At 44.4% G+C, this 26065-nt stretch overlaps 1 protein-coding gene across 2 annotated transcripts in view; it reads right to left on the reverse strand.

Annotated features, from left to right (window-relative positions):
* Nucleotides 1-1827: 1827 nt before the first annotated feature.
* The window catches only part of LOC120995060 (serine/threonine-protein kinase 38), an 89905-nt gene continuing 65667 nt past the window's right edge, over nt 1828-26065 (reverse strand). For both annotated transcript variants that reach the window (XM_040424032.1, XM_040424033.1), the window contains exons 9-14: nt 22142-22203; nt 20745-20862; nt 15669-15792; nt 15428-15523; nt 12110-12204; nt 1828-4310 (exon numbers count right to left, since the gene is read on the reverse strand). In XM_040424032.1, coding sequence (XP_040279966.1) covers nt 4180-4310; nt 12110-12204; nt 15428-15523; nt 15669-15792; nt 20745-20862; nt 22142-22203 — 626 coding nt within the window. In that variant the 3' untranslated portion in view covers nt 1828-4179. The remainder of the gene's footprint in view (nt 4311-12109; nt 12205-15427; nt 15524-15668; nt 15793-20744; nt 20863-22141; nt 22204-26065) is intronic.

Raw genomic sequence — 26065 nt, forward strand, 5'->3', positions numbered from 1 at the left:
CTCAACAGCTAGCTCTAGACATGAGAATGCAGTCTGTCGGGTGATGAGCGCCTTCTGGTCACCTCTGCTTCTGCTTATCTCTGGAGGAAAATTAAAGAGGTTGTCTCATCTCACCGTTACTAAAGGCTGAGGCAGAGATGAGAAAGTCCCAACAAGCAGGCGACTGGGAAACAGCGCAGAGGGCCGATGCTCTGCTGTTTCATTGCAGTGCATGGGAGCTAAGGAAAAATAATAGCACCAAAAGCAATGTGGTTTCTGAGTTGGGAAACAGCATAGCTGGCTGTGCTACACTGTTTCCATAGCTCCCATGCAATGGGAGCTACTGAAACAGCAGAGCGCGGTCCCGCTGCGCTGCTTCCCGGTCACCTGGTGGTTCGAGACTTTGTCTCATCTTGCATTAGTAAAAGTAAGATGAGACAACCCCTTTAAGGACTGGACAGGAAAAATCCATCTCATAATCCATGAGCTGTCCCAGAAATATTATACAGCAGATACCATCAAAACCTGTGTTATCCTCCGTCAGAATTCTAATGTCCATGACCAGCTTAAAGGGCATCTGTCGGCAGATTTGTACCTATGAAACTGGCTGACCTGTTACATGTGCACTTGGCAGCTGAAGTAATCTGTGTTGGTCCCATATTCATATGTTCCCGCATTGCTGAGTAAAATGAAGTTTCAATATATGCAAATGAGCCTATACAAGCAACAAGGGCGTTGCCATTACACCTAGAGGCTCTTCTCTCTCTGCAACTGCTGTGCCCCCTGCACTTTGACAGGACCAGGCAGTGAAATCATCATCACTCCTGGTCCTGTCAATGAAATTGAAGATAGCGCGGCAGTAGCAGAGCCTCTAGGTGTAATTGCAGAGGCTCATTTAAAAATATTAAAACTTCATTTTTCTCTGCAATGCGGGCACATATGAACATGGGACCAACACAGATGCCTTCTGCTGCCAAGCACACATGCAACAGGTCAGCCAGTTTCAAAGGTACAAATCTGCTAACAGATGCCCTTTAAGGGAGTCTGTCAGGAGTTTTATTGATGCAAAACTGCTGACAGACATAGGTAGGGGCAGAAAACAGGAGCTTACGCATAACGGTCCCTGCTTTTAATCAATGGGCTGCTGTAATAATGAACTCTGAATGCAGCGGGTGCCACTTCCACAAGTGGAATAGGAGCAGGCCCTCAGACTGCAATGCTTCAGGATCATTGTAGGAGTAGCTCCACAGCCTATCCCCTCTATTTTCTGTAACTGTTGTAGTGGTCTCCAGGTCGGACACTACAGAGGGTTTGTGGAGCTGGTGATACACCAATCTTCAAGCACTGGAGCCTGTGGTCCTACACAGTACATTAAGGAAGCAGTGCTCACTACATTCAAAGTTCATTTTTGCAGCACTCTATTGATTACAAGCAAGGACAGAGTTATGTATCACCTCCAGTACTCTGCACTTACCTAGACAAGATGTCCTTTAAAGCATGCTATAGCATATTATTTTATTTATCGGGAAACGTTAGCTGGGCTAGTCAGGAGGAGGCAAGTCCGAGTTAGGCTACATTCACACGAAAGTATTTTGTTTCTGTGTCCGTTCCGTTTTTTTTGGGGGGGGGGGGAGATAGGATGCAGACCCGTTCATTTTAATGGGTCCGCAAAAAATGCAGGCAGCACACCGTGTGCTATGCGCATCCGTATGTCCGTTCCGTAGCCCCGCCAAAAAAATAGAACATGTCCTATTCTTGTCCGTTTTGCTGACAAGGATAGTCATTGCTACAATGGATCCGGGAAAAAAACGGAGGACATTATCATTTTTTTTTTTTTTTTGCAGACCGCAAAACATATACAGTTGTGTGAATGTAGCCTTAAACAGATTTAGTGATAAGTATTACCAAGGTCTTAGCATAGTTTCTCAAAAAAGGAAACCCAAACCTTTGATCATCAAAAACATATTAAAGAGGGACCGTCACCTCTCCTGACATTTTCTCTTATAACTGTAAGTTGTGCCATTCCTTTATTATTCCTGCTAGACATTTATTAATAAATGTGGAATTGGGTGTTACCTGTTGGTGTATGCCCCTGCACAGTCATGCCACTGACAGCGACGATTGTACAATGGCAGACTGTGCAGCGACACACCAAAAAATGGTAACATCCAGCTTGACATTTATTCATAAACTTCTAATAGGAACATAGGAATGGCACAACGTATAGTTCTAAAAAAAAAGAGGGCCCACAATTGTTATTAGATGGGGAAGGAAAGTAGTTACTAAAACAGACATGTCAGGAGAGGAGATAGGTCCACTTTAAGAATGTCAAGAATAAAGTACAACCTTATGTTGTAAGTACTAATGTCGATCAATGGGCATGTCTACTGATCACTTGTAGGACTGCGGCTTTGTTCCACGCTGGCTACCAATCTCTCCGGTGACCTGAAGTCAACTAGGTTCCCCTGGTCTTGAGTGTGAATCTATTGCTGATGCTGACGAGAAACACCAGCATGCATTTGCATTAAGGCTTGAAAAAATTAGTCAACCACATTCTCCAAAAAAAAAAAAAAAAAAGTTCCAACTCTAGAACACCCCCTAACACCATCTTTTCTTAGAGATGAAATCACAGACAACCATTTAAATAGCACAGATCCACTGAAAAGAGACCATAAGGACAATGAAAATACAGCCGTATGAAAACGAAGCCCTTTTATGAGTAAGGCACCACATTCAGATTGTGCATCCCACTGGAAAAAGAACAAAAAAAGCACTTTTATGCCATTTTATAGCAAACAACATTCTTAAAGAAATGAAGGGAAAAAAATCCAAATATTTCACACGTGATTATGTCTAAGAACATATTTCTTGAATATACAAATGACTGTAAATAAATAGGCCAAGTCCAAAAACACACACTCGCATGAAATAGGGTCCCAAATACCAAGTTTGTTGACTTAAAGGATCATACATACCTACGCAAGTTAACGCTGTATAAGTGCATAATAAAGCTGGAGCTAAACATCGTTCTTAAAGGGAACCTCTCAGGACCTTCATGGTGCAGTAACCACAGGCCGCATGAAATAACGACAGGCTCCAGGTTCACAATCAACTACTTCTTACTCTCAAATACTGTGGCCCGTCATAGAAGACATAGTTTGAAAACTAGCCGAGAACAGGGAGATGAGACAAGGGGCGACTCCTTGAATAGCTTGGCTTGATTAACAGATCTCTCATTATCTGTGCATAGAGAGAGACCGGTCAATCAAGTCGGCCTGAAAAAGCCAGCAGAGAGCCGCACCCATGTCTCTTCTTGTTTCTAGCTCATTTTTAAACTTTTTTTCTGAATGGCTGCAGCCGTTTGTGAACAGGGAGCCTGTCAGTATTTTATACTCATTGAAGCTCATGACCGTTTCCCTTCAAAGGAGCTGTGAAAGTATGAGGAAGGGAGGGGGCAATACCCCTCAATTTGGCTGGACCTGTAAATGAAAAATTACTTACCTGCTTCCCGCTCCTTCTCCTCCAGGCCTGCGATGCTCCCGCTGGGCTCCCTCTGGTAGGACATCGTTGCAGCCAATTACTGGCCGCTGCAGTGACCAACTCCCCTTACGTCATGACAAATGTTCACATGACACAAGGCGATCAAGCCTCCGCTACGGCCAATGATTGGCTGCAGCAATGTCAAATCGGATGTTTACATTGAAGGAGCCCAGTGGAGCATTAAAGACATGGAGGAGAAGGAGTGGCAAAGCGGGTACGTAATATTTCCTTTACAGGTCCTGCCAAGTGTGTGTCGCCAAAGGTCCCCCCCATTCTTGCACAACCCTTTTAAAGCTATAGACACATACAGGTAGAGACAGAATACAGTCAAGTCAAACTTTCATTGAGTACCAAGTAACCCTCCTTCCAAATCACTTGAAGAGCACAGCCAAGACAATTCAACTATTCCTTAATGCTGCAGATGAGACCTGCGGTGCTAAGGGGCAAATGTTCCAATACTGGGTTGTGGATGATGACCTGCAGCAGGACTCCCTTCCGTGATCATTCACAGTTTGTTGCATTCTCCAAGAGACAGAGGCTATAAAAATGTGGAAGCTTGGATTTTCCAGTGGTGCACTTCTAGCAACAACAGCACCATCCATGCCAGCATTTCAAGAAAATGCAAGTTTAAGATGAATATCAGGCCACGTCGGGATAGAATCATTTCCTGGGTTTGCTAAAGGTGGGCATAGCTCCTCTAGCTGTTAGCCCTTCAAAGCGCTTGTAAGTGTAGTTGATGAAGACCCAGTCCTTGTTCTTAAAGTCAGAGTCAGGATGGCTGCTTGCAACACCTTTGGAGAGAAATCAGAATGAACCAATGCTGAAACAGACTCCCCCATTACCCACACAAGTTAGGCTATGACGGTCATGGTGAATGTAATAAATGGCATAATGGACCCATTATTATTTCACAATTCCTTTTCACACTCAGAAAAGCATGGGGGTATTTTTTTTAGGAAATCCTTCATAATGCATAATTTTACAAAAAAAAAATCAAGGAATTAAGGAATAATATAAGGCCTCCACTCTGAGGCGAGCATTGTAGGGACAGACATTTTGATTTCAGGGTGCTGTCACACATGTATTTGTGTTAGCTATACAGAACTTCCAGCGTGTAACCAGAGTCGGATAATACCCATAATATGTGGGCACCGTCACCCTCCAACCACTTTTCATAGTCAGTGACAAGAGGGCAGTTGAGGGCGTCCACATGTAAATGGAATTGAATATTGCATTACTTGTCAAGCTCCAGTGGTATTGGGGTACAAGATGGCCAGGTAAATTATCCTTCAGCCCAACTCCCCAAATAGCCTATCGAATACCCTTCCAATACCTCCAATGTTCAAAAAAAGAAGTCAGAACAATGGCGCACACTTACTATGCTAAGTGCACCATGTGAGGCTGTTTGTGCCAAAATTTTGGAGCATCTCATTTTATATGCGCTTATTATTCAGATACGCCATAAAAAAAAAAAAAAGACTTTTTACAACATCCCTGTCATTTCCTGGTTTTAAACTGCCGAGCTTTTGTCTACCCTTTAGATACATTTATGAAATCCACAATTCTGGTCCAAAAAAGTAGTGCAGATTAGACCAACTAAGTTTTTGGTGGCCAGAATTTCTGTGCATTGGAACAAAATTAGCAGGGTACGTGGACAGATTTTCACCATAAGTTACCCCAACAAATATGTAGTATAAACTAGACTTCTGTTTTAAAGATGTGCTGGATTTATCATCTGCCATCAGCCACTATAACAAATGTCGCTCATGTTAAGACTGTCTAAGTGTACTCTGTCTACAAATTAGACAGGATAAGTAAACCTGGGCCCCTGTGCAGTAATGCAATCTGCAGATTTGTACCTATGACACTGGCTGACCTGTTACATGTGCGCTTGGAAGCTGAAGGCATCTGTGTTGGTCTTATGTTTATACAGTTAGGTCCAAAAATATTGGGACATCAACACAATTCTATCATTTTTGGACCTATACACCAACACAATGGATTTGAAATGAAACAAACAAGATGTGCTTTAACTGCAGACTGTCAGCTTTAATTTGAGGGTATTTACATCCAAATCAGGTGAACGGTGTAGGAATTACAACAGTTTGCATATGTGCCTCCCACTTGTTAAGAAACCAAAAGTAATGGGACAACTGGATTCTCAGCTGTTCCATGGCCAGGTGTGTGTTATTCCCTCATTATCCCAATTACAATGAGCAGATAAAAGGTCCAGCGTTCATTTCAAGTGTGCTATTTGCATTTGGAATCTGTTGCTGTCAACTCTCAAGATGAGATCCAAAGAGCTGTCACTATCGGTGAAGCAAGCCATCATTAGGCTGAAAAAACAAAACAAACCCATCAGAGAGATAGCAAAAACATTAGGCGTGGCCAAAACAACTGTTTGGAACATTCTTAAAAAGAAGGAACGCACCGGTGAGCTCAGCAACACCAAAAGACCCGGAAGACCACAGAAAACAACTGTGGTGGATGACCGTAGAATTGTTTCTCTGGTGAAGAAAACACCCTTCAACAACAGTTGGCCAGATCAAGAACACTCTCCAGGAGGTAGGTGTATGTGTGTCAAAGTCAACAATCAAGAGAAGACTTCACCAGAGTGAATACAGAGGGTTCACCACAAGATAGAAACCATTGGTGAGCCTCAAAAACAGGAAGGTCAGATTAGAGTTGCCAAACAACATCTAAAAAAGCCTTCACAGTTCTGGAACAACATCCTATGGACAGATGAGACCAAGATCAACTTGTACCAGAGTGATGGGAAGAGAAGAGAACTGGTTCTCTTGTATTTATTGATGATGTGACTGCTGACAAAAGCAGCAGGATGAATTCTGAAGTGTTTCAGGTAATATTATCTGCTCATATTCAGCCAAATGCTTCAGAACTCATTGGACGGTGCTTCACAGTGCAGGTGGACAATGACCCAAAGCATACTGCAAAAGCAACCAAAGTTTTTTAAGGGAAAGAAGTGGAATGTTATGCAATGGCCAAGTCAATCGCCTGACCTGAATCCGATTGAGCATGCATTTCACTTGCTGAAGACAAAACTGAAGGAAAAATTGCCCACGAACAAGCAGGAACTGAAGACAGTTACAGTAGAGGCCTGGCAGAGCATCACCAGGGATGAAACCCAGCGTCTGGTGATGTCTATGCGTTCCAGACTTCAGGCTGTAATTGACTGCAAAGGATTTGCAACCAAGTATTAAAAAGTGAAAGTTTGATTTATGATTTTTATTCTGTCCCATTACTTTTGGTCCCTTAACAAGTAGGAGGCACATATGCAAACTGTTGTAATTCCTACACCGTTCACCTGATTTGGATGTAAATACCCTCAAATTAAAGCTGACAGTCTGCAGTTAAAGCACATCTTGTTCGTTTCATTTCATATCCATTGTGGTGGTATATAGAGCCAAAAATTTTAGAATTGTGTCGACATCCAATATTTATGGACCTGACTATATGTGCCCGCATTGCTGAGAAAAATTGGGTGTTACACCTAGAGGTTGAGCGGTCTCTACAACAGCTGTGCACTCTGCACTTTGCTTGACAGAGTCAGGCAGTAAAAACATCATCACGCCCGGTCAAAGTGCAGAGGGAGCGGCAGCTGCAGAAAACGTGGAGCCTCTAGGTGTAATGGCAACGCCCCTGGCTCTTTTGCATATATTAAAACTTTTATTTTAGCACATCAACTAAAAACCACTTGCAGTATGTAAAACCGTCTAACTCGAGTTTCGCCTCATGCTCGGCTTCTTCTGGGGAATTAACTGCCACTCCACAGGAAGGGTTTTATATCACTGCTAAAGTGTAACTGTACTTTATATAAAAAAGCTTCTGATAGGTCATAGTGCCATATCAAAGGTTTGGACTGATGGATTCTGAGTGCAGAGTGCCCTACCAATAACTAAAACGATCTCACACACAACGCTGTCTCTCCTCGCTGCTGAAGACACACTCAGCAGAAAGTCTATGAGCCCATCTTCAGCAAGGACACAGTGATCTGAGTGAGCGCTTCTATCTCCTTGTTTTGGCAATTGCTGGGGGGGGGGGGAGCACTCGGACCCCCACCGATCAAAACCTTCCATATGTCAAGATTTTTTTAAGTACTGGTACACTTTACCAATCAGATCCACCAACAATTACATAGAATTCACCACTACAGGCTGTTAAAGACACTAAAATAAGCTAGCATTTTTTAGATTACTGATATGCTAACAGAATTTTAAAATGTTTGGTAGTATAATTAAAGGCATGTCTGCAAACCTCTAAAGAGATCTGCTGATCACTGCACTATGTTCTAACATATTGAAGGGGTGCAAGTTCTACTGGGTCTATTCCATTTCCAAAAGTCACTGGTTATTTGAGGAGGTGGAGCGCAGTGTGAAGAGCTTGGACGCTATCTTAATTTGCTGCTATTATCCTATACATAATATATGACAATGAGCTCACAAATCCCTTTTTTAATATTGAATAATATCATCTATTCCTTGCCGGACACTTGAACATGTGAGTTCTCTAATGCAAAAATGGCAGATAGCGCAAATGTTTAAGGGGTAGGCCCATCTCACACACTGGTGGGTATATCACTAGCATATGTCACCAATGTAAGAAAAGTGGGAGTCCCACCTCTAGGACCCAGACTTCTCTCTAGAACAGGCCTCCAACATAAACTAGAGCACCCCGCACAAGCGCAGCCATCCCCCTTTCACTTCTATGGGAGTGCCGAAAGTAGCAGAGTGCTGGCTTGGCTCTTTTCGGAACTGCCATAGAAGTGAATGGAGAGAACGCCCGCAAAAGTTTGCTTTGGCATGCCCGTTCTAGAGATAGGTGCGGGTCTGAAAGGTGAAACCCTCACCTATCTGACATTAGTAGCATATCTTAGTGATATACCACCAATGTGTGAGATGGGCCTACCCCTTTAAAATGTAAAAAAAAAAAATTATACATACATATATATACATATATATACATACACACACACTGCTCAAAAAAATAAAGGGAACACAAAAATAACACATCCTAGATCTGAATTAATTAAATATTCTTCTGAAATACTTTGTTCTTTACATAGTTGAATGTGCTGACAACAAAATCACACAAAAATAAAAAAAATGGAAATCACATTTTTCAACCCATGGAGGTCTGGATTTGGAGTCACCCTCAAAATTAAAGTGGAAAAACACACTACAGGCTGATCCAACTTTGATGTAATGTCCTTAAAACAAGTCAAAATGAGGCTCAGTAGTGTGTGTGTGGCCTCCACGTGCCTGTATGACCTCCCTACAACGCCTGTGCATGCTCCTGATGAGGTGGCGGACGGTCTCCTGAGGGATCTCCTCCCAGACCTGGACTAAAGCATCTGCCAACTCCTGGACAGTCTGTGGTGCAACGTGACGTTGGTGGATAGAGCGAGACATGATGTCCCAGATGTGCTCAATTGGATTCAGGTCCTTCGTCTTGCAGGAACTGCTGACACACTCCAGCCACATGAGGTCTAGCATTGTCTTGCATTAGGAGGAACCCAGGGCCAACCGCACCAGCATATGGTCTCACAAGGGGTCTGAGGATCTCATCTCAGTACCTAATGGCAGTCAGGCTACCTTTGGCGAGCACATGGAGGGCTGTGCGGCCCTCCAAAGAAATGTCACCCCACATCATTACTGACCCAATGCCAAACTGGTCATGCTGGAGGATGTTGCAGGCAGCAGAACGTTCTCCACGGCGTCTCCAGACTCTGTCACGTCTGTTACATGTGCTCAGTGTGAACCTGCTTTCATCTGTGAAGAGCACAGGGCGCCAGTGGCGAATTTGCCAATCTTGCTGTTCTCTGGCAAATGCCAAACGTCCTGCACGGTGTTGGGCTGTAAGCACAACCCCCACCTGTGGACGTCAGGCCCTCATATCACCCTCATGGAGTCTGTTTCTGACCGTTTGAGCAGACACATGCACATTTATGGCCTGCTGGAGGTCATTTTGCAGGGCTCTGGCAGTGCTCCTCCTGTTCCTCCTTGCACAAAGGCGGAGGTAGCGGTCCTGCTGCTGGGTTGTTGCCCTCTTACGGCCTCCTCCACGTCTCCTGATGTACTGGCCTGTCTCCTGGTAGTGCCTCCATGCTCTGGACAATACGCTGACAGACACAGCAAACCTTCTTGCCACAGCTCGCATTGATGTGCCATCCTGGATAGGCTGCACTACCTGAGCCACTTGTGTGGGTTGTAGACTCCGTCTCATGCTACCACTAGAGTGAAAGCACCGCCAGCATTCAAAAGTGACCAAAACATCAGCCAAGAAGCATAGGAACTGAGAAGTGGTCTGTGGTCACCACCTGCAGAACCACTCCTTTATTGGGAGTGTCTTGCTAATTGCCTATAATTTCCACCTGATGTCTATCCCATTTGCACAACAGCATGTGAAATTGATTGTCACTCAGTGTTGCTTCCTAAGTGGACAGTTTGATTTCACAGAAGTGTGATTGACTTGGAGTTACATTGTGTTGTTTAAGTGTTCCCTTTATTTTTTTGAGCAGTGTATATATATATATATAAAAATAAAAGTATTCAGTTAAAACTAATAAGGCCTCTTTCACACGGGTGTCCCGGATTTGCTCCGGGTGCATTGCGGGAAACCCGCCCGAGTGCTCACGCAATTTCAGTCAGTTTTGACTGCGATTGCGTTGTTCAGTTTTTATCGCGCGGATGCAATGCGTTTTGCACGTGCGTGATAAAAAACTGAATGTGGTACCCAGACCCGAACCCGTTTGGGTTCGGTGTTCTGTAGATTTTATTATTTTCCCTTATAACATGGTTATAAGGGAAAATAATAGCATTCTTAAAACAGAATGCTTACTAAAATGTTGATTGAGGGGTTAAATTTTTTTTTTAAAGAAAATTAACTCACCTCACCTGCTTGATCGCGCAGCCAGCATCTTTTTCACGTGGTGAGCGCGGTGACGCCAGCGCAGGGCCTGCTGAATGAAGATAGAAGATTCTTCTATCTTCATTCAGCAGGCCCTGCGCTGACGTCACCACGCGATAACCGCGATTACGTCATCAAAGGTCCTTTTGGAGGTTCTGTATTAAGAATGCTACTATTTATAAGGGAAAATAATAAAGTGAATTTAATTTAATGGGGTCCGGGGTTACTAGCAACCATGCGTGAAAAATCGCACCGCATCCGCACTTGCTTGCGATTTTCAAACAGCCCCATTAATTTCTATGGGGCCTGTGTTGAGTGAAAAACGCAGAATATAGAACTTGCTGTGATTTTCACGCAACGCACAAGTGATGCGTGAAAAGCATCGCTCATGTACACACCCCCATTGAAGTGAATGGGTCTGGATTCAGTGCGGGTGCAATGCGTTCAACCCACGCATTGCACCCGTGCGGAAAACTCGCCCGTGTGAAAGGGGCCTAACATGTTTTTGTAACCTGCCGCTGTTTGTGCTTGCTGGCAAAAACACTAAGAGTAATAGGTATATGAAGGGTAGAGATTCTGGAAGAATGACGATGTGGCCCTTGCTTGAATGTTCATCTAAAGATATAAAACCATTAAAGGGTTTCTGTCACCCCACAAAACTCTTTTTTTTTTTTGGGATAGTTATATTCCTTATAGCGCGATATAGGAGAATATAATAGTCTTACTTACTTTCATGCGGCCGATTCTTTAGAAAACGAAGTTTTATAATATGTAAATCAGGGCTCTACCAGCAAGTAGGGCGTATTTCTGGAGCTTAATAATATTACAGGCTATAGCTACTAGAGAGGGGTCGTTGATCCAGGGAGTTATTCTGATTGCCTGATTGGAGTCGGGAAGGAATTTTTTATTCCCCTAAAGTGGAGAAAATTGGCTTCTACCTCACAGGGTTTTTTGCCTCCTCTGGATCAACTTGCAGGATAACAGGCCGAACTAGATGGACAAATGTCTTTTTTCGGCCTTATGTACTATGTTACTTGCTGGTAGCCGCAGCAGAAAACCGCCCCCTCGCCGTGTTGATTGACAGGGCCAGCCGTGATCTCCTCCTCCGGCCGGCCCGGTCAGTATTTCAAAAATCGCGCGCCTCTGTTCATTCGGCGCAGGCGCTCTGAGATGAGGAGGCTGGTCTCCTCAGAACTCCCTCAGTGCGCCTGCGCCGATGACATCACCGAAAGAGAAGACGTCATCGGCGCAGGCGCACTGAGGGAGTGCTGAGGAGACAAGCCTCCTCATCTCAGAGCGCCTGCGCAGAATGACCAGAGGCGCGCGATTTTTGAAATACTGACAGGGCCGGCCGGAGGAGGAGATCACGGCTGGCCCTGTCAATCAACACGGCGAGGGGGCGGTTTTCTGCTGCGGCTACCAGCAAGTAGACTCCCTACTTGCTGGTAGAGACCGGATTTACATATTATAAAACTTCGTTTTCTAAAGAATCGGCCGCATGAAAGTAAGTAAGACTATTATATTCTCCTATATCGCGCTATAAGGAATATAACTATCCAAAAAAAAAAAATAAAAAGAGTTTTGTGGGGCGACAGAAACCCTTTAAATAAAATTAACTGCTTACTGAAAACCTACTGACACTACCTGCATCCTAGAAACTCACCCATGGGTTTAAGAATGTCAGATTCTGGAAACTCATCAAAATTTGAGGTGTCATCAATACTTTTTATTTCAATAGGTATTGCAGCAGGTCTTTCCCTGGGGATGAAAATATGAAAATGTTAATGTAAAATAATTTAAAATACAGTTCATTTTTCTTTTAAAAAGAATCATATCAGCAAAAAATATAAAATAATCCTGAAACTAAAAAACAAGTTTGTTGTGTAAAGCTCAATGTTCTGCTCCTTATCATCTCACCGAGACATGCCACTAGGGGGAAGATTACCGAGGATGCGTTTATACAGCTCCCAATGAACTCAATAAACTAGCCTTCAGTAAGATCCCCCTAGTGGTGGCTGCTGACTTTATCTTCATATAAACGGTATGAAAGTAATTTGGAGAAGCTGAGGTCTTTTAGATCAGAAAAAATAAATAAAAAATCACGCCGCTATTTGCTGACAGAACCTCATCAATAATATCTATTGACATGTCTCAAAGATATGTTTAAAGATATTCAATGATGCATATAAACTTAAGGGTTTTCTGATATTTTAATCAGTATCTGATCCGTGGGGGTCCAATACCCAGGACCCCCGCCGATCAGCTGTTTCAGAAGGCACCAGCACTCCTGTGAGCTGTGCAGCCTTCTCGCAGCTTACCAAGCACAGTGCCGTACCAGTGGCTTAGTATCGCGCTCAGCCCCATTCACTTCTATAGGGCTGAGCTGCTCCTAGGCCACGTGACCAATGAATGTGTTGTCAATGGCCTAGGAAAAGTTGTGAGAAGACCATGGTGCTCACAGGAGTGCTGGTGCCTTCCCAAACAGCTGTTCAGCGGGGATTTGGGGTGTCCCCACCGATCACATACCGATGACCTATCCAAAGGATAAGTCATCAGTATCGAAATGTCAACCGCTTTAAAGGGAACTGTCAGGATGAGCAGTGTCTGGTCTCCATACATCACGTTATAGAGCAGGAGGAGCTGATCAGACAAAATATATGGTAATTTATACATTTAAATCTCTGATCACTTGGGCTTGATAATCCAATGGGCAGACTCAATGAGTGTGCATAGAGATAGCCATCAATTACTGAGTGGGACTGTCCAGTGGACTCAAACATAGAATGACCAGAGATATAACGAGGACCTGCCATCTTTTCTGTCATGCCTGTGTTAGTAACCACTTGCATTCCTCATGTAATAACAATTCTGCAACATCTTTTGATATAACTATGTTGTGCCCTTCCTCTATTATTCCCCATAGACGTTTATGAGTGAATTGCCAGCAGTCTGCAATAAAGGTCCATCTGCATGTTATCAGACTGTGAGGTGACACTCTCCCAACTGGAGACTCCCAGATGGACATTTATTGCTGACAGCTGGCAATTACAGGGTTTGCCCAGGTTCAGTGCTGAACCGGACATATCCCCATTTTCACCCAGGCAGCCCCCCCCCGATAAAAGCATTGGAGCATTTTTTGTTTATGTTTTTACACTGCTAGGCTGAGGCTTCCGCCTAGCAGTGTTGCCGGGGACATCACCGACTCTAATGGCTGGGCTTTAACGCTGCCCTAGCCGTTTTACAGCTGGTGACGTCACCGTGCTCACTGCTAGGCGGAAGCCTCAGCCTAGCTTTCCCCGTGGAGAACGGTACGTCACTGGATCGCCCAAAAAAATGCCCTTTCCGTTCAGGATTCAGTGCTGGGCAAAGGAAAGCATCAGAGCATGAAATGTTCAGATGCTCATATCAGGGAGTCTGGGTTTGATGAATGCCAGGAAAACGTTACCTGCCTGACTGCACTGTGCCAACAAAAAAGTTTTGTGGAAGATGGATAATGCCATAGGGTTGTCTTTTAGGGGTTGGTCTAGACCAGTGGTGGGGAACCTGCGGGCAGCGGGACAATTTCAAGTGGCTCCCGGCCCCCTACCAGAACATATTGTGAAAATGCTAAAGACCACTTCCATTATGGAAGCATTAATTAGCAAGCGGGAGGCACAGGAAGGTAAGAACAGCGCATTGCTAGCTGTACTCACCTTCCCTGGTCTTCTTCCAGCCCCACGCTGACACGTACAGTGTCATGACGTAGTGCACATAGACGCGCACTATGACCTGACATTGTGCGCTGTCAGGTCACAGTACAGCACAGCAAGAAGACGATCAGGGAGGGTAAGTGAATCTACCAAGTGGCAGCGCCGCCCGGAGCTGGAGAGGTAAGTATATATTTTTTATTTTATTTTAAAAATATGTCTGATCTGAGGTCTGATTGGGGCTGATCTGAGGGTGGGGAGGGTCTGATGGGGGCTGATCTGAGGCTGGGGAGGGTCTGATCTAAGGATGGGGAGGGTCTGATGGGGGTTTGATCTAAGGATGGGGAGGGTCAGATGAGGGTCTGATCTGAAACTGATGTAGGCTGGGGGCTCTGATAGGAGGCTGATTGAGGAGGGGGGGGCAGATCTGAGGCTCAACTTAAAAATTAGACTGCTATATATGGTCAAAATGGCACCTGTACCATTTGTAATATATAGTACAGGTGCCATTTTGTGTTGCAAAAATACAGCGCTCTAGATTTTTTTTAAATTGAAGCCAATTTCTGTAACTTATCCCTAAGTCACTTATATGTTTGACCAAATATAGCCATCAAATTTTTAAGTTGAGAATTTTGTATAGCCCCCAACGATGTTACAGATATCCAAATGGCCCTCGGCAGCAAAAAGGTTCTCCACTTCTGGTCTAGACCCTTTAGGTCCAGTGAATGGAAATATTAATTCTTCAGCATAGCAAGACATTTGGACAATTGTGTGCTTCCAACTCTTTGGTAACACTGTGGTGAAGGCCCTTTTCTGTTGCAGAATGACTGCGCCCCAGTGCACAAAGCAAGGTCCATAAAAGGAATAGTTGGGCGAGTTTGGTGTAGAAGAACTTGACTGGTCTACACAAAGCCCTGTCCTCAACCCCATCGAATACCTATGGGATAAACTAGAATGGACACTGACCCAGACCACCTTGTCCAACATCAGTGCTTGACCTCACAAATGTTCTGAATGAATGAACAAACAAAAATTCCTCCAAACACACACTCCAAAGTCTTGTAGAAAGCCTTCCTAGAAGAGTGGAAGCTGTTTTAGTTGAAAAAGAGGGGGAACAAACTCCATATTTATTCCTATGGGTTTAGAATGGAATGTCATAAAAGCTCCTGTAAGTGTAAAGTGTATTTGTACAAATACGTTTATCCATAAAATGTATCCCTGCTCGATAACATGAGACTAGACGATTGGACTGCACTCAAAGCATTAGGTTCCTTTTAAAAGAACAAAAAACATACCTTATATGTTCCCAGTCAACACCTTCAAAGAAAGGGTTTGCTTTTATCTCTTCTACACCTGAGGCCCCAACTCTTTGTTCCCAATCACAACAAAATCTGAAAAACAATATTAACCAATATTAATAAGGGTAATGCAAAGGAGAAAAAGGTACATTACTTATAAGTAGTCCTTCACCCATCCATACTGTGTCAAAGAGAAAAGGAATATGGAAAAATACATCCTTTCTGAAGACCAGTTTACCTTAAGATAAGGTCCTTTGCTTTTTCGGATATTGGAACTTCTGGAGGAAATGTTAATGTTTCTTTCCAGTTCATAACTTTCTTATATGTCTCTTGGGGTGTCTCAGAACAAAATGGAGGATAGCCTTTATAAGAAGAAAGAAAAGGTAAATGTGCCTTGTCTCCTCAGGGCTGTGGGGTCAGTAAGCTAAACTTCCGAATCCTTCATAAGTGGCTCATGTATAATAATTAGCAATAACACATGTATTGTAGCATAAGGGTGACATCACATTTTCATCATATAATAAGGCTGCTTTGATAGCACATAAAACATATTTTTGGAATATACAGTCGTGGCCAAAAGTTTTGAGAATGACAAATATTGGAAATTGGAAAAGTTGCTGCTTAAGTTTTTATAATAGCAATTTGCATATACTCCAGAATGTTATGAAGAGTGATCAGATGAATAGCATAGTCCTTCTTTGCCATGAAAATTAACTTAATCCCAAAAAAACCTTTCCACTGCATTTCATTGCTGTCATTAAAGGACCTGCTGAGATCATTTCAGTAATCGTCTTGTTAACTCAGGTGAGAATGTTGACGAGCACAAGGCTGGAGATCATTATGTCAGGCTGGTTAAAATGGCAAACTTGACATGTTAAAAGGAGGGCGATGCTTGAAATCATTGTTCTTCCATTGTTAGCCATGGTGACCTGCAAAGCAACGCGTGCAGCCATCATTGCGTTGCATAAAAATGGCTTCACAGGCAAGGATATTGTGGCTACTAAGATTGCACCTCAATCAACAATTTATAGGATCATCAAGAACTTCAAGGAAAGAGGTTCAATTCTTGTTAAGAAGGCTTCAGGGCGTCCAAGAAAGTCCAGCAAGCGCCAGGATCGTCTCCTAAAGAGGATTCAGCTGCAGGATCGGAGTGCCACCAGTGCAGAGCTTGCTCAGGAATGGCAGCAGGCAGGTGTGAGCGCATCTGCACGCGCAGTGAGGCGAAGACTTTTGGAAGATGGCCTGGTGTCAAGAAGGGCAGCAAAGAAGCCACTTCTCTCCAAAAAAAACATCAGGGACAGATTGATCTTCTGCAGAAAGTATGGTGAATGGACTGCTGAGGACTGGGGCAAAGTCATATTCTCCAATGAAGCCTCTTTCCGATTGTTTGTGGCATCTGGAAAAAGGCTTGTCCGGAGAAGAAAAGGTGAGCGCTACCATCAGTCCTGTGTCATGACAACAGTAAAGCATCCTGAGACCATTCATGTGTGGGGTTGCTTCTCATCCAAGGGAGTGGGCTCACTCACAATTTTGCCCAAAAACACAGCCATGAATAAAGAATGGTACCAAAACACCCTCCAACAGCAACTTCTTCCAACAATCCAACGACAGTATGGTGAAGAACAATGCATTTTCCAGCATAAGGCAAAAGTTATAACTAAGTGGCTCGGGGACCAAAACGTTGACATTTGTGGTCCATGGCCTAGAAACTCCCCAGATCTTAATCCCATTGAGAACTTGTGGTCAATCCTCAAGAGGTGGGTGGACAAACAAAAACCCACTAATTCTGACAAACTCCAAGAAGTGATTATGAAAGAATGGGTTGCTATCAGTCAGGAATTGGCCCAGAAGTTGATTGAGAACATGCCCAGTCGAATTGCAGAGGTCCTGAAAAAGTAGGGCCAACACTGCAAATACTGACTCTTTGCATAAATGTCATGTAATTGTCGATAAAAGCCTTTGAAACGTATGAAGTGCGTGTAATTATATTTCACTACATCACAGAAACAACTGAAACAAAGATCTAAAAGCATATTAGCAGCAAACTTTGTGAAAACTAATATTTGTGTCATTCTCAAAACTTTTGGCCACGACTGTAATTTGTGAACAAAAAACTTTTCTAAATTCCTCAGAGTAAATATGAAATGCACAATGCATTTAATAAATTCGTTAAACAGTAATGGTCTAATTCTGGCCAACCACCTCTTAGGGTACTTTCACACTAGCGTTTTTCTTTTCCGGCATTGAGTTCCTTCCTAGGGGCTCAATACCGGAAAAGAACTGATCAGTTTTATCCTAATGCATTCTGAATGGAGAGCATTCCGTTCAGGATACATCAGTTCAGTCCCTCTTACATTTTTAGGCCGGAGAAAATACCGCAGTATGCTGCAGTTTCATCTCCGGCCAAAAATCCTGAACACTTGCCAGCATTAATTTCCATTGAAATGTATTAGTGCCGGACCCGGCATTAAGGCTACTTTCACACTTGCGTTCGGGGTTCCGCTTGTGAGTTCCGTTTGAAGGCTCTCACAAGCGGCTCCGTATAGCCCCAATGCATTCTGAGTGGATGCGGATCCGCTCAGAATGCATCAGTTTGGCACCGCTTGGCCTCCGTTCCGCTCAGCAGGCAGACACCCGAACGCAGCTTGCAGCGGCCAGCCCCCCTCCCCCCCCATATTTAACTCATTGGTGGCCAGTGCGGCCTCCCCCCCCTGTTTTTCACTCATTGGTGGCCAGTGCGGCCGCCCCCCCCTCCCCCCCCGTTTTTAACTCATTGGTGGCCAGTGCGGCCGCCCCCCCCCTCCCTCCCCCCCCTGCTTTCAACTCATTGGTGGCCAGTGTGGCCGGCCCCCCCTCCCTCCCCCCCCCCTGTTTTCAACTCATTGGTGGCCAGTGCGGCCGGCCCCCCCTCCCCCTAATTAAAATGACCGACCACCCATCATTGGTGGCAGAGGAGAGTTCCGATCGGAGTCCCAGTTTAATCGCTGGGACTCGGATCGGTAACCATGGCAACCAGGACGCTACTGCATTCCTGGCTGCCATGGTTACTTAGCAATTTTAGAAGCATTATACTTACCTGCGATGTCTGTGACCTGCCGGGCGCTCCTCCTACTGGTAAGTGAAAGGTCTGTGCGGCGCATTGCTTATAGACCTTTCACTTACCAGTAGGAGGAGCGCCCGGCAGGTCACAGACATCGCAGGTAAGTATAATGCTTCTAAAATTGCTAAGTAACCATGGCAGCCAGGAATGCAGTAGGGTCCTGGTTGCCATGGTTACCGATCCGAGTCCCAGTGATTAAACTGGGACTCCGATCGGAACTCTCTGCGGCCACCAATGATGGGGGGGGGTTGGTCATTTTAATTAGGGGGGGAGGGAGGGGGGGGCGGGACGCACTCGCCACCAATGAGTTAAAAACAGGGGGGGGAGGGAGGGGGGGCGGCTGCACTGGCCACCAATGAGTTAAAAACAGGGGGGAGGGGGGGCGGCCGCACTGGCCACCAATGAGTTAAATATAGGGGAGGGAGGGAGGGGGGGCCGGGGGCAGTCATGTACACAGTTCTTTTAGTATATTCTAACTTGAAGCGTCCCCATCACCAGGGGAACGCCTCTGTGTTAGAATATACTGTCGGATCTGAGTTTTCATGAAGTGAAAAATCAGATCTGAAAAAAAACAGTTATGCAGACGGATCCGTTCTGAACGGATGCAAGCGTTTGCATTATAGGAGCGGATCCGTCTGTACAGGCACCAGACGGATCCGCTCCTAACACAAGTGTGAAAGTAGCCTAAGTCTTCCGGCAAAACGGATCCGGTTTTCTGGTCTGCGCAGACCTTTATAAATGTAAAAATAATAAATACTGGATCCGTTTTTCTGGATGACACCGGAGAGACGGATCCGGTATTTCAATGCATTTGACAGACGGATTCGCATCCGTCTGACAAATGCTATCAGTTTGCGTCCGGATTGCCGGATTCCGCAGGCAGTTCCGGCGACTGAACTGCTTGCCGGAATCCTCTGCCGCAAGTGTGAAAGTAGCCTTAACGTGTACCAAAAATGTGCTAAAAAGAATATTTCTAATATGTTTTATTTTTTTACTTTTCCTAGCGAAATAGGCACCAGAAATTCAGATGCCTATTGCATTTTAGTATCCGTACTCTCATATAGCAATGTGTATGGGAGAAAGGATTGCCCTGGATCCAGGTCATCTTCTAAACCATGGCATAGATAGACTATGGCTACTTTCACACCAGCGGGTGAACAGCGTGCCAGATCCGTGCTGCCGCTAGTGCACGCGTGCCGCCGGAGGTCCGCTCCGGCCCTATTGACTATAATGGGGGCGAGCCGGAGTTCCGGCGGCAGCCTGGCAAACATGCCGAGAGGCGGCCAGAATAAAACTACGACACGGAGCCGGCAGGCTGTTCACCCGCCGGAACAGCCTGCCGGAGAAGGCTGCCACTAGTGTGAAAGTAGCCTATGTTAGGCTTTAGCAGAGTTGGCATAGGCAGGAGGAGCGATGTGCTATGTGAGCTCTTGCCCTGCGGTTGCCCTGCTCTGCTAATACCCTGCACCGATGTGGTTGTGCAGGCAATTAGCTAAGCGGAGCGAGAGCAGGAGCTTACATATTGCATTGCTTCTCTGCCTGTGCCTGCTCTGCTAAAGCATGATATACTGTAGCACATCTAAGCCAGGCTTTAGTAAAGCAGGGCCAATACAGGAAGGCGCAGCAATGCTTCAGCCTGTACAGCGCTCTGTGCCCCCAGGGAAATCCACACTCCCATATACAGCAGTGTACAATTTCACTAGGGGGGGAGGAGATAAAAAATTTAATAATAAAGTATATTATAAATATTCTTTTTCACATAGGTTTTAATAAAATGTAGCTGAAGATTTGGGTCCTTTTACATAGGCCATAATCAGCTGAGCGCAGCCATCAACCAACAAAAGAGCAAATGCCGGTTTGTCGACTGATCACATCTTTTATGTGGGCCTAGAAATCATCATGGTCAGTAGCACATTTCCCAGTATAAACTGAAGATGTGCTGCAAACTACATGGGGGATGAACAATCATGCTAACGATCGTTTGTCCCCATTTACAGGTTGCATCGGCTCATTTTAAATGATTTTCAAATGAGCACCTATGAACTTTTCATGGCTGAAAGGTGCTCATTTCAGGATGAAGTCATCCCAAGTGAAGTGACCTTTAGGATAATGTCACCTTCATTAATCAAACGATCAGCTTTTCTAATTGATGCGGGCTGTACCTATCACAAGGAAAGTATGTCCCCTTTAAACATTGAGGCACTTAAGACTTACCAATTAACATCTCATACATTATGACTCCTAACGACCACCAATCGCATAGTTTGTTATAGCCAGTCTGTAAGAAAACTTCAGGTGCTATATAATCTGGCGTGCCTACAGTCGAAAATGCCTAAAAGATAAAAATAATATATTAAAACACCAAAAGAAAATTAGTTTTCTAGTGCTGTCCCAATAATATGGTGTTTTATTGAAATGCCACTGTCTAATGGCTCGAGGGCTGTACACCGGGGGAAGGGGTCATAGGAATGCCGAGGTGCACACTGCGGGACAACAAGGAAAAATGGAATAGAAATAGAAATTGATACACCTTCAAAAAACGTTCAATCTTCTGCTGGTTGCGTCTGGACCAGACAGAGGTTTATAGCGCCACAATGCGCTGCTCTCATTTTAATTTAGAAAACCTATTTCATACACTCTATTAGGGGGGGGGGGGGGGGGGGGGGGGGCAGAGAGGGGATCCCCTGTTCAAGACCCTTATCTCACAGTGAAGAGTGGCTATAAAGAGTGCCTCTCGCTCTTACATAGACAGCCCATTGATGCCAATGGACATTGTCTAATTCTTCATTTCCACTGTGGTGGTGCTCCAGGGAAATCAAACTCTTACTGCCAGGTTTTCCCCACAGATTACAATTAATTGCAAGGACCCTCATCTTTGGAAGGGGGCATTAGGATCAAGACACCCTTCTTACAAGTAGGGATTGTCCAAAGTGAAGAAGCCCTGTAACCTTTCTGTCTGAACGGCCAACAAAACATCATGTAATTGAAAAGAGGTAGAACACAGTGGTACGTTCTGTTGACCTCATGAATGTTTCTTTGAAATGTTCGAGGCCAACTGAAATCTAACAGAGCTGTTATTTTTTTCAGTTTTTGCGGAACCATTCATTTCAATGGGTCCGCAAAAACAGCGGAAGGTACTCTGTATGCATTCGGTTTCCGTATTTCCGTTCAAAGATAGAACATGTCCTATTATTGCCCGCAAATCACGTTCCGTGGCTCTATTCAAGTCAATGGTTCCGCAAAAAAAACGGACTGCATACGGAATGCATCCGTATCCGTTCTGTTTTTGCGGAACCATCTATGGAAAATTTTACGCCCAGTCCAATTTTATTATGTACTTACTGTTTAAACATTATTGTATGCGTCTGTTTCTGTTTACGATCCCCAAAAAACTGATCACAAACGGAAACCAAACAGAACGGCAAAACGGAACACTACTGAAACACGGATCCGTTAAAAACGGACCACAAAATACTGAAAAAGCAATACGGTCGTGTGCAAGAGGCCTAAGAGAGAATGATCGCAGGCAACATATCTCTGCTTTCGAGGGTCTAAGCCAATATGAATTGACATGTGATCGGAATAAACAATGAATTCACCAGTTAACATACCAGTTGTCGTCTATTTCGTTTCCATGTCTCTGCTTTTCTCTTCGAGTTCATGTTTTGAAAATCTACAATAAAATGAAAATGTAAGAATGTAAAACACTGTAGATTATAAAACAAAAAACGCCTTGTGATAGTAAAGGTTGCATCAAAAGAGGTTCGATATAATAATGTAAATGCATCCTACAAAGCATCATCTTATGAAGCGCTAACTATTTTTTTTTAAGGGGTTTTCAAGGAGTAGAAAATAGACAGTTTTAGAGCACAAATGAAGACAGAAATCTATGGCACACAGACTGCTGGAGTGCTCCTCATCATAAATTGGGCGCATTCTCCATGAGTGAAGGAGATTTTAAAGACCAGTGTAAAACACCAGTCTGATAAATCACCCCAAAGTTTTCCCTCCATTGGTATACTCGTATAGCGCTAAACTTCTTTTCATGCAGCCACCACTACAGGAAGCAAAGTGCAGAGACCTTTTTTTCATTGCAGTCAATGGGGATTGTATAAATTCTTACACACTCATCTATCCTTAAAGGTGACTGCATGCAGCCAATTTTATAATATACTATGTGAAGACAAGCAGGAGATTTAGTCATGTATTTATGCTGGTTTTACGGGGTGAAATGTGTTAAGGAATATGGTGTTCAGACCAAGCACCATATTTATCAAGTACATGTTCCACTTTTTCCAACATAGAAGTCGAATAAAGTAGGTAAGGCGAAGGGTGAACTTTTTATTATTACAATTTTTTCACTTAACCTCTTGCCGCAACTGTAACGCCGAAAGGCGTCATCGCGGCGGCTCCCCCAGGCTACGCTAACGCCAATAGGCGTCATCTCGCGTGAGCAGAGATTTCCTGTGAACGCGCGCACACAGGCGCGGAAGGTAAGAGAGTGGATCTCCAGCCTGCCAGCGGCGATCGTTCGCTGGCAGGCTGGAGATGTGTTTTTTTTAACCCCTGAAAGGTATATCAGACGCTGTTTTGATAACAGCGTCTAATATACCTGCTACCTGGTCCTCTGGTGGTCCCCTTTGTTTGGATCGACCACCAGAGGACACAGGTAGCTCAGCAAAGTAGCACCAAGCACCACTACACTACACTACACTACACCCCCCCCCGTCACTTATTAACCCCTTATTAGCCCCTGATCACCCCATATAGACTCCCTGATCACCCCCCTGTCATTGATTACCCCCCTGTCATTGATCACACCCCTGTAAAGCTCCATTCAGACGTCCGCATGATTTTTACGGATCCACTGATAGATGGATCGGATCCGCAAAACGCACACGGACGTCTGAATGGAGCCTTACAGGGGCGTGATCAATGACTGTGGTGATCACCCCATATAGACTCCCTCATCACCCCCCTGTCATTGATCACACCCCTGTAAAGTTCCATTCAGACGTCCGCATGATTTTTACGGATCCACTGATAGATGGATCGGATCCGCAAAACGCACACGGACGTCTGAATGGAGCCTTACAGGGGCGTGATCAATGACTGTGGTGATCACCCCATATAGACTCCCTCATCACCCCCCTGTCATTGATTACCCCCGTCATTGATCACACCCCTGTAAAGCTCCATTCAGACGTCCGCATGATTTTTACGGATCCACTGATAGATGGATCGGATCCGCAAAACGCACACGGACGTCTGAATGGAGCCTTACAGGGGCGTGATCAATGACTGTGGTGATCACCCCATATAGACTCCCTCATCACCCCCCTGTCATTGATCACACCCCTGTAAAGTTCCATTCAGACGTCCGCATGATTTTTACGGATCCACTGATAGATGGATCGGATCCGCAAAACGCACACGGACGTCTGAATAGAGCCTTACAGGGGCGTGATCAATGACTGTGGTGATCACCCCATATAGACTCCCTGATCACCCCCCTGTCATTGATTACCCCCCTGTCATTGATCACACCCCTGTAAAGCTCCATTCAGACGTCCGCATGATTTTGACGGATCCACTGATAGATGGATGGGATCCGCAAAACACATACGGACATCTGAATGGAGCCTTATAGGGGGGTGATCAATGACAGGGGGGTGATCACCCCATATAGACTCCCTGATCACCCCCCCTGTCATTGATCACCCCCCTGTCATTGATCACCCCCCCTGTAAGGCTCCATTCAGACATTTTTTTGGCCCAAGTTAGCGGAAATATTATTATTTTTTTTTCTTACAAAGTCTCATATTCCACTAACTTGTGTCAAAAAATTAAATCTCACATGAACTCACCATACCCCTCACGGAATCCAAATGCGTAAAATTTTTTAGACATTTATATTCCAGACTTCTTCTCACGCTTTAGGGCCCCTAGAATGCCAGGGCAGTATAAATACCCCACATGTGAACCCATTTCGGAAAGAAGACACCCCCAGGTATTCCGTGAGGGGCATATTGAGTCCATGAAAGATTGAAATTTTTGTCCCAAGTTAGCGGAAAGGGAGACTTTGTGAGAAAAAAAATAAAAAATATCAATTTCCGCTAACTTGTGCCAAAAAAAAAAAATTTCTATGAACTCGCCATGCCCCTCATTGAATACCTTGGGGTGTCTTCTTTCCAAAATGGGGTCACATGTGGGGTATTTATACTGCCCTGGCATTCTAGGGGCCCCAAAGCGTGAGAAGAAGTCTGGTATCCAAATGTCTAAAAATGCCCTCCTAAAAGGAATTTGGGCACCTTTGCGCATCTAGGCTGCAAAAAAAGTGTCACACATCTGGTATCGCCGTACTCAGGAGAAGTTGGGGAATGTGTTTTGGGGTGTCATTTTACATATACCCATGCTGGGTGAGAGAAATATCTTGGTCAAATGCCAACTTTGTATAAAAAAATGGGAAAAGTTGTCTTTTGCCAAGATATTTCTCTCACCCAGCATGGGTATATGTAAAATGACACCCCAAAACACATTCCCCAACTTCTCCTGAATACGGCGATACCAGATGTGTGACACTTTTTTGCAGCCTAGGTGGGCAAAGGGGCCCATATTCCAAAGAGCACCTTTAGGATTTCACAGGTCATTTACCTACTTACCACACATTAGGGCCCCTGGAAAATGCCAGGGCAGTATAACTACCCCACAAGTGACCCCATTTTGGAAAGAAGACATCCCAAGGTATTCGCTGATGGGCATAGTGAGTTCATGGAAGTTTTTATTTTTTGTCACAAGTTAGTGGAAAATGATGATTTTATTTATTTTATTTTTTTTCTTACAAAGTCTCATATTCCACTAACTTGTGACAAAAAATAAAAACTTCCATGAACTCACTATGCCCATCAGCGAATACCTTGGGGTGTCTTCTTTCCAAAATGGGGTCACTTGTGGGGTAGTTATACTGCCCTGGCATTCTAGGGGCCCAAATGTGTGGTAAGGAGTTTGAAATCAAATTCTGTAAAAAATGACCATTGAAATCCGAAAGGTGCTCTTTGGAATATGGGCCCCTTTGCCCACCTAGGCTGCAAAAAAGTGTCACACATGTGGTATCTCCGTATTCAGGAGAAGTTGGGGAATGTGTTTTGGGGTGTCATTTTACATATACCCATGCTGGGTGAGAGAAATATCTTGGCAAAAGACAACTTTTACCATTTTTTTATACAAAGTTGTCTTTTGCCAAGATATTTCTCTCACCCAGCATGGGTATATGTAAAATGACACCCCAAAACACATTCCCCAACTTCTCCTGAGTACGGAGATACCAGATGAGTGGCACTTTTTTGCAGCCTAGGTGGGCAAAGGGGCCCACATTCCAAAGAGCACCTTTCGGATTTCACCAGCCATTTTTTACAGAATTTGATTTCAAACTCCTTACCACACATTTGGGCCCCTAGAATGCCAGGGCAGTATAACTACCCCACAAGTGACCCCATTTTGGAAAGAAGACATCCCAAGGTATTTGCTGATGGGCA

Source organism: Bufo bufo, chromosome 3, assembly GCF_905171765.1.
Source record: "Bufo bufo chromosome 3, aBufBuf1.1, whole genome shotgun sequence".
NCBI lineage: Eukaryota > Metazoa > Chordata > Amphibia > Anura > Bufonidae > Bufo > Bufo bufo.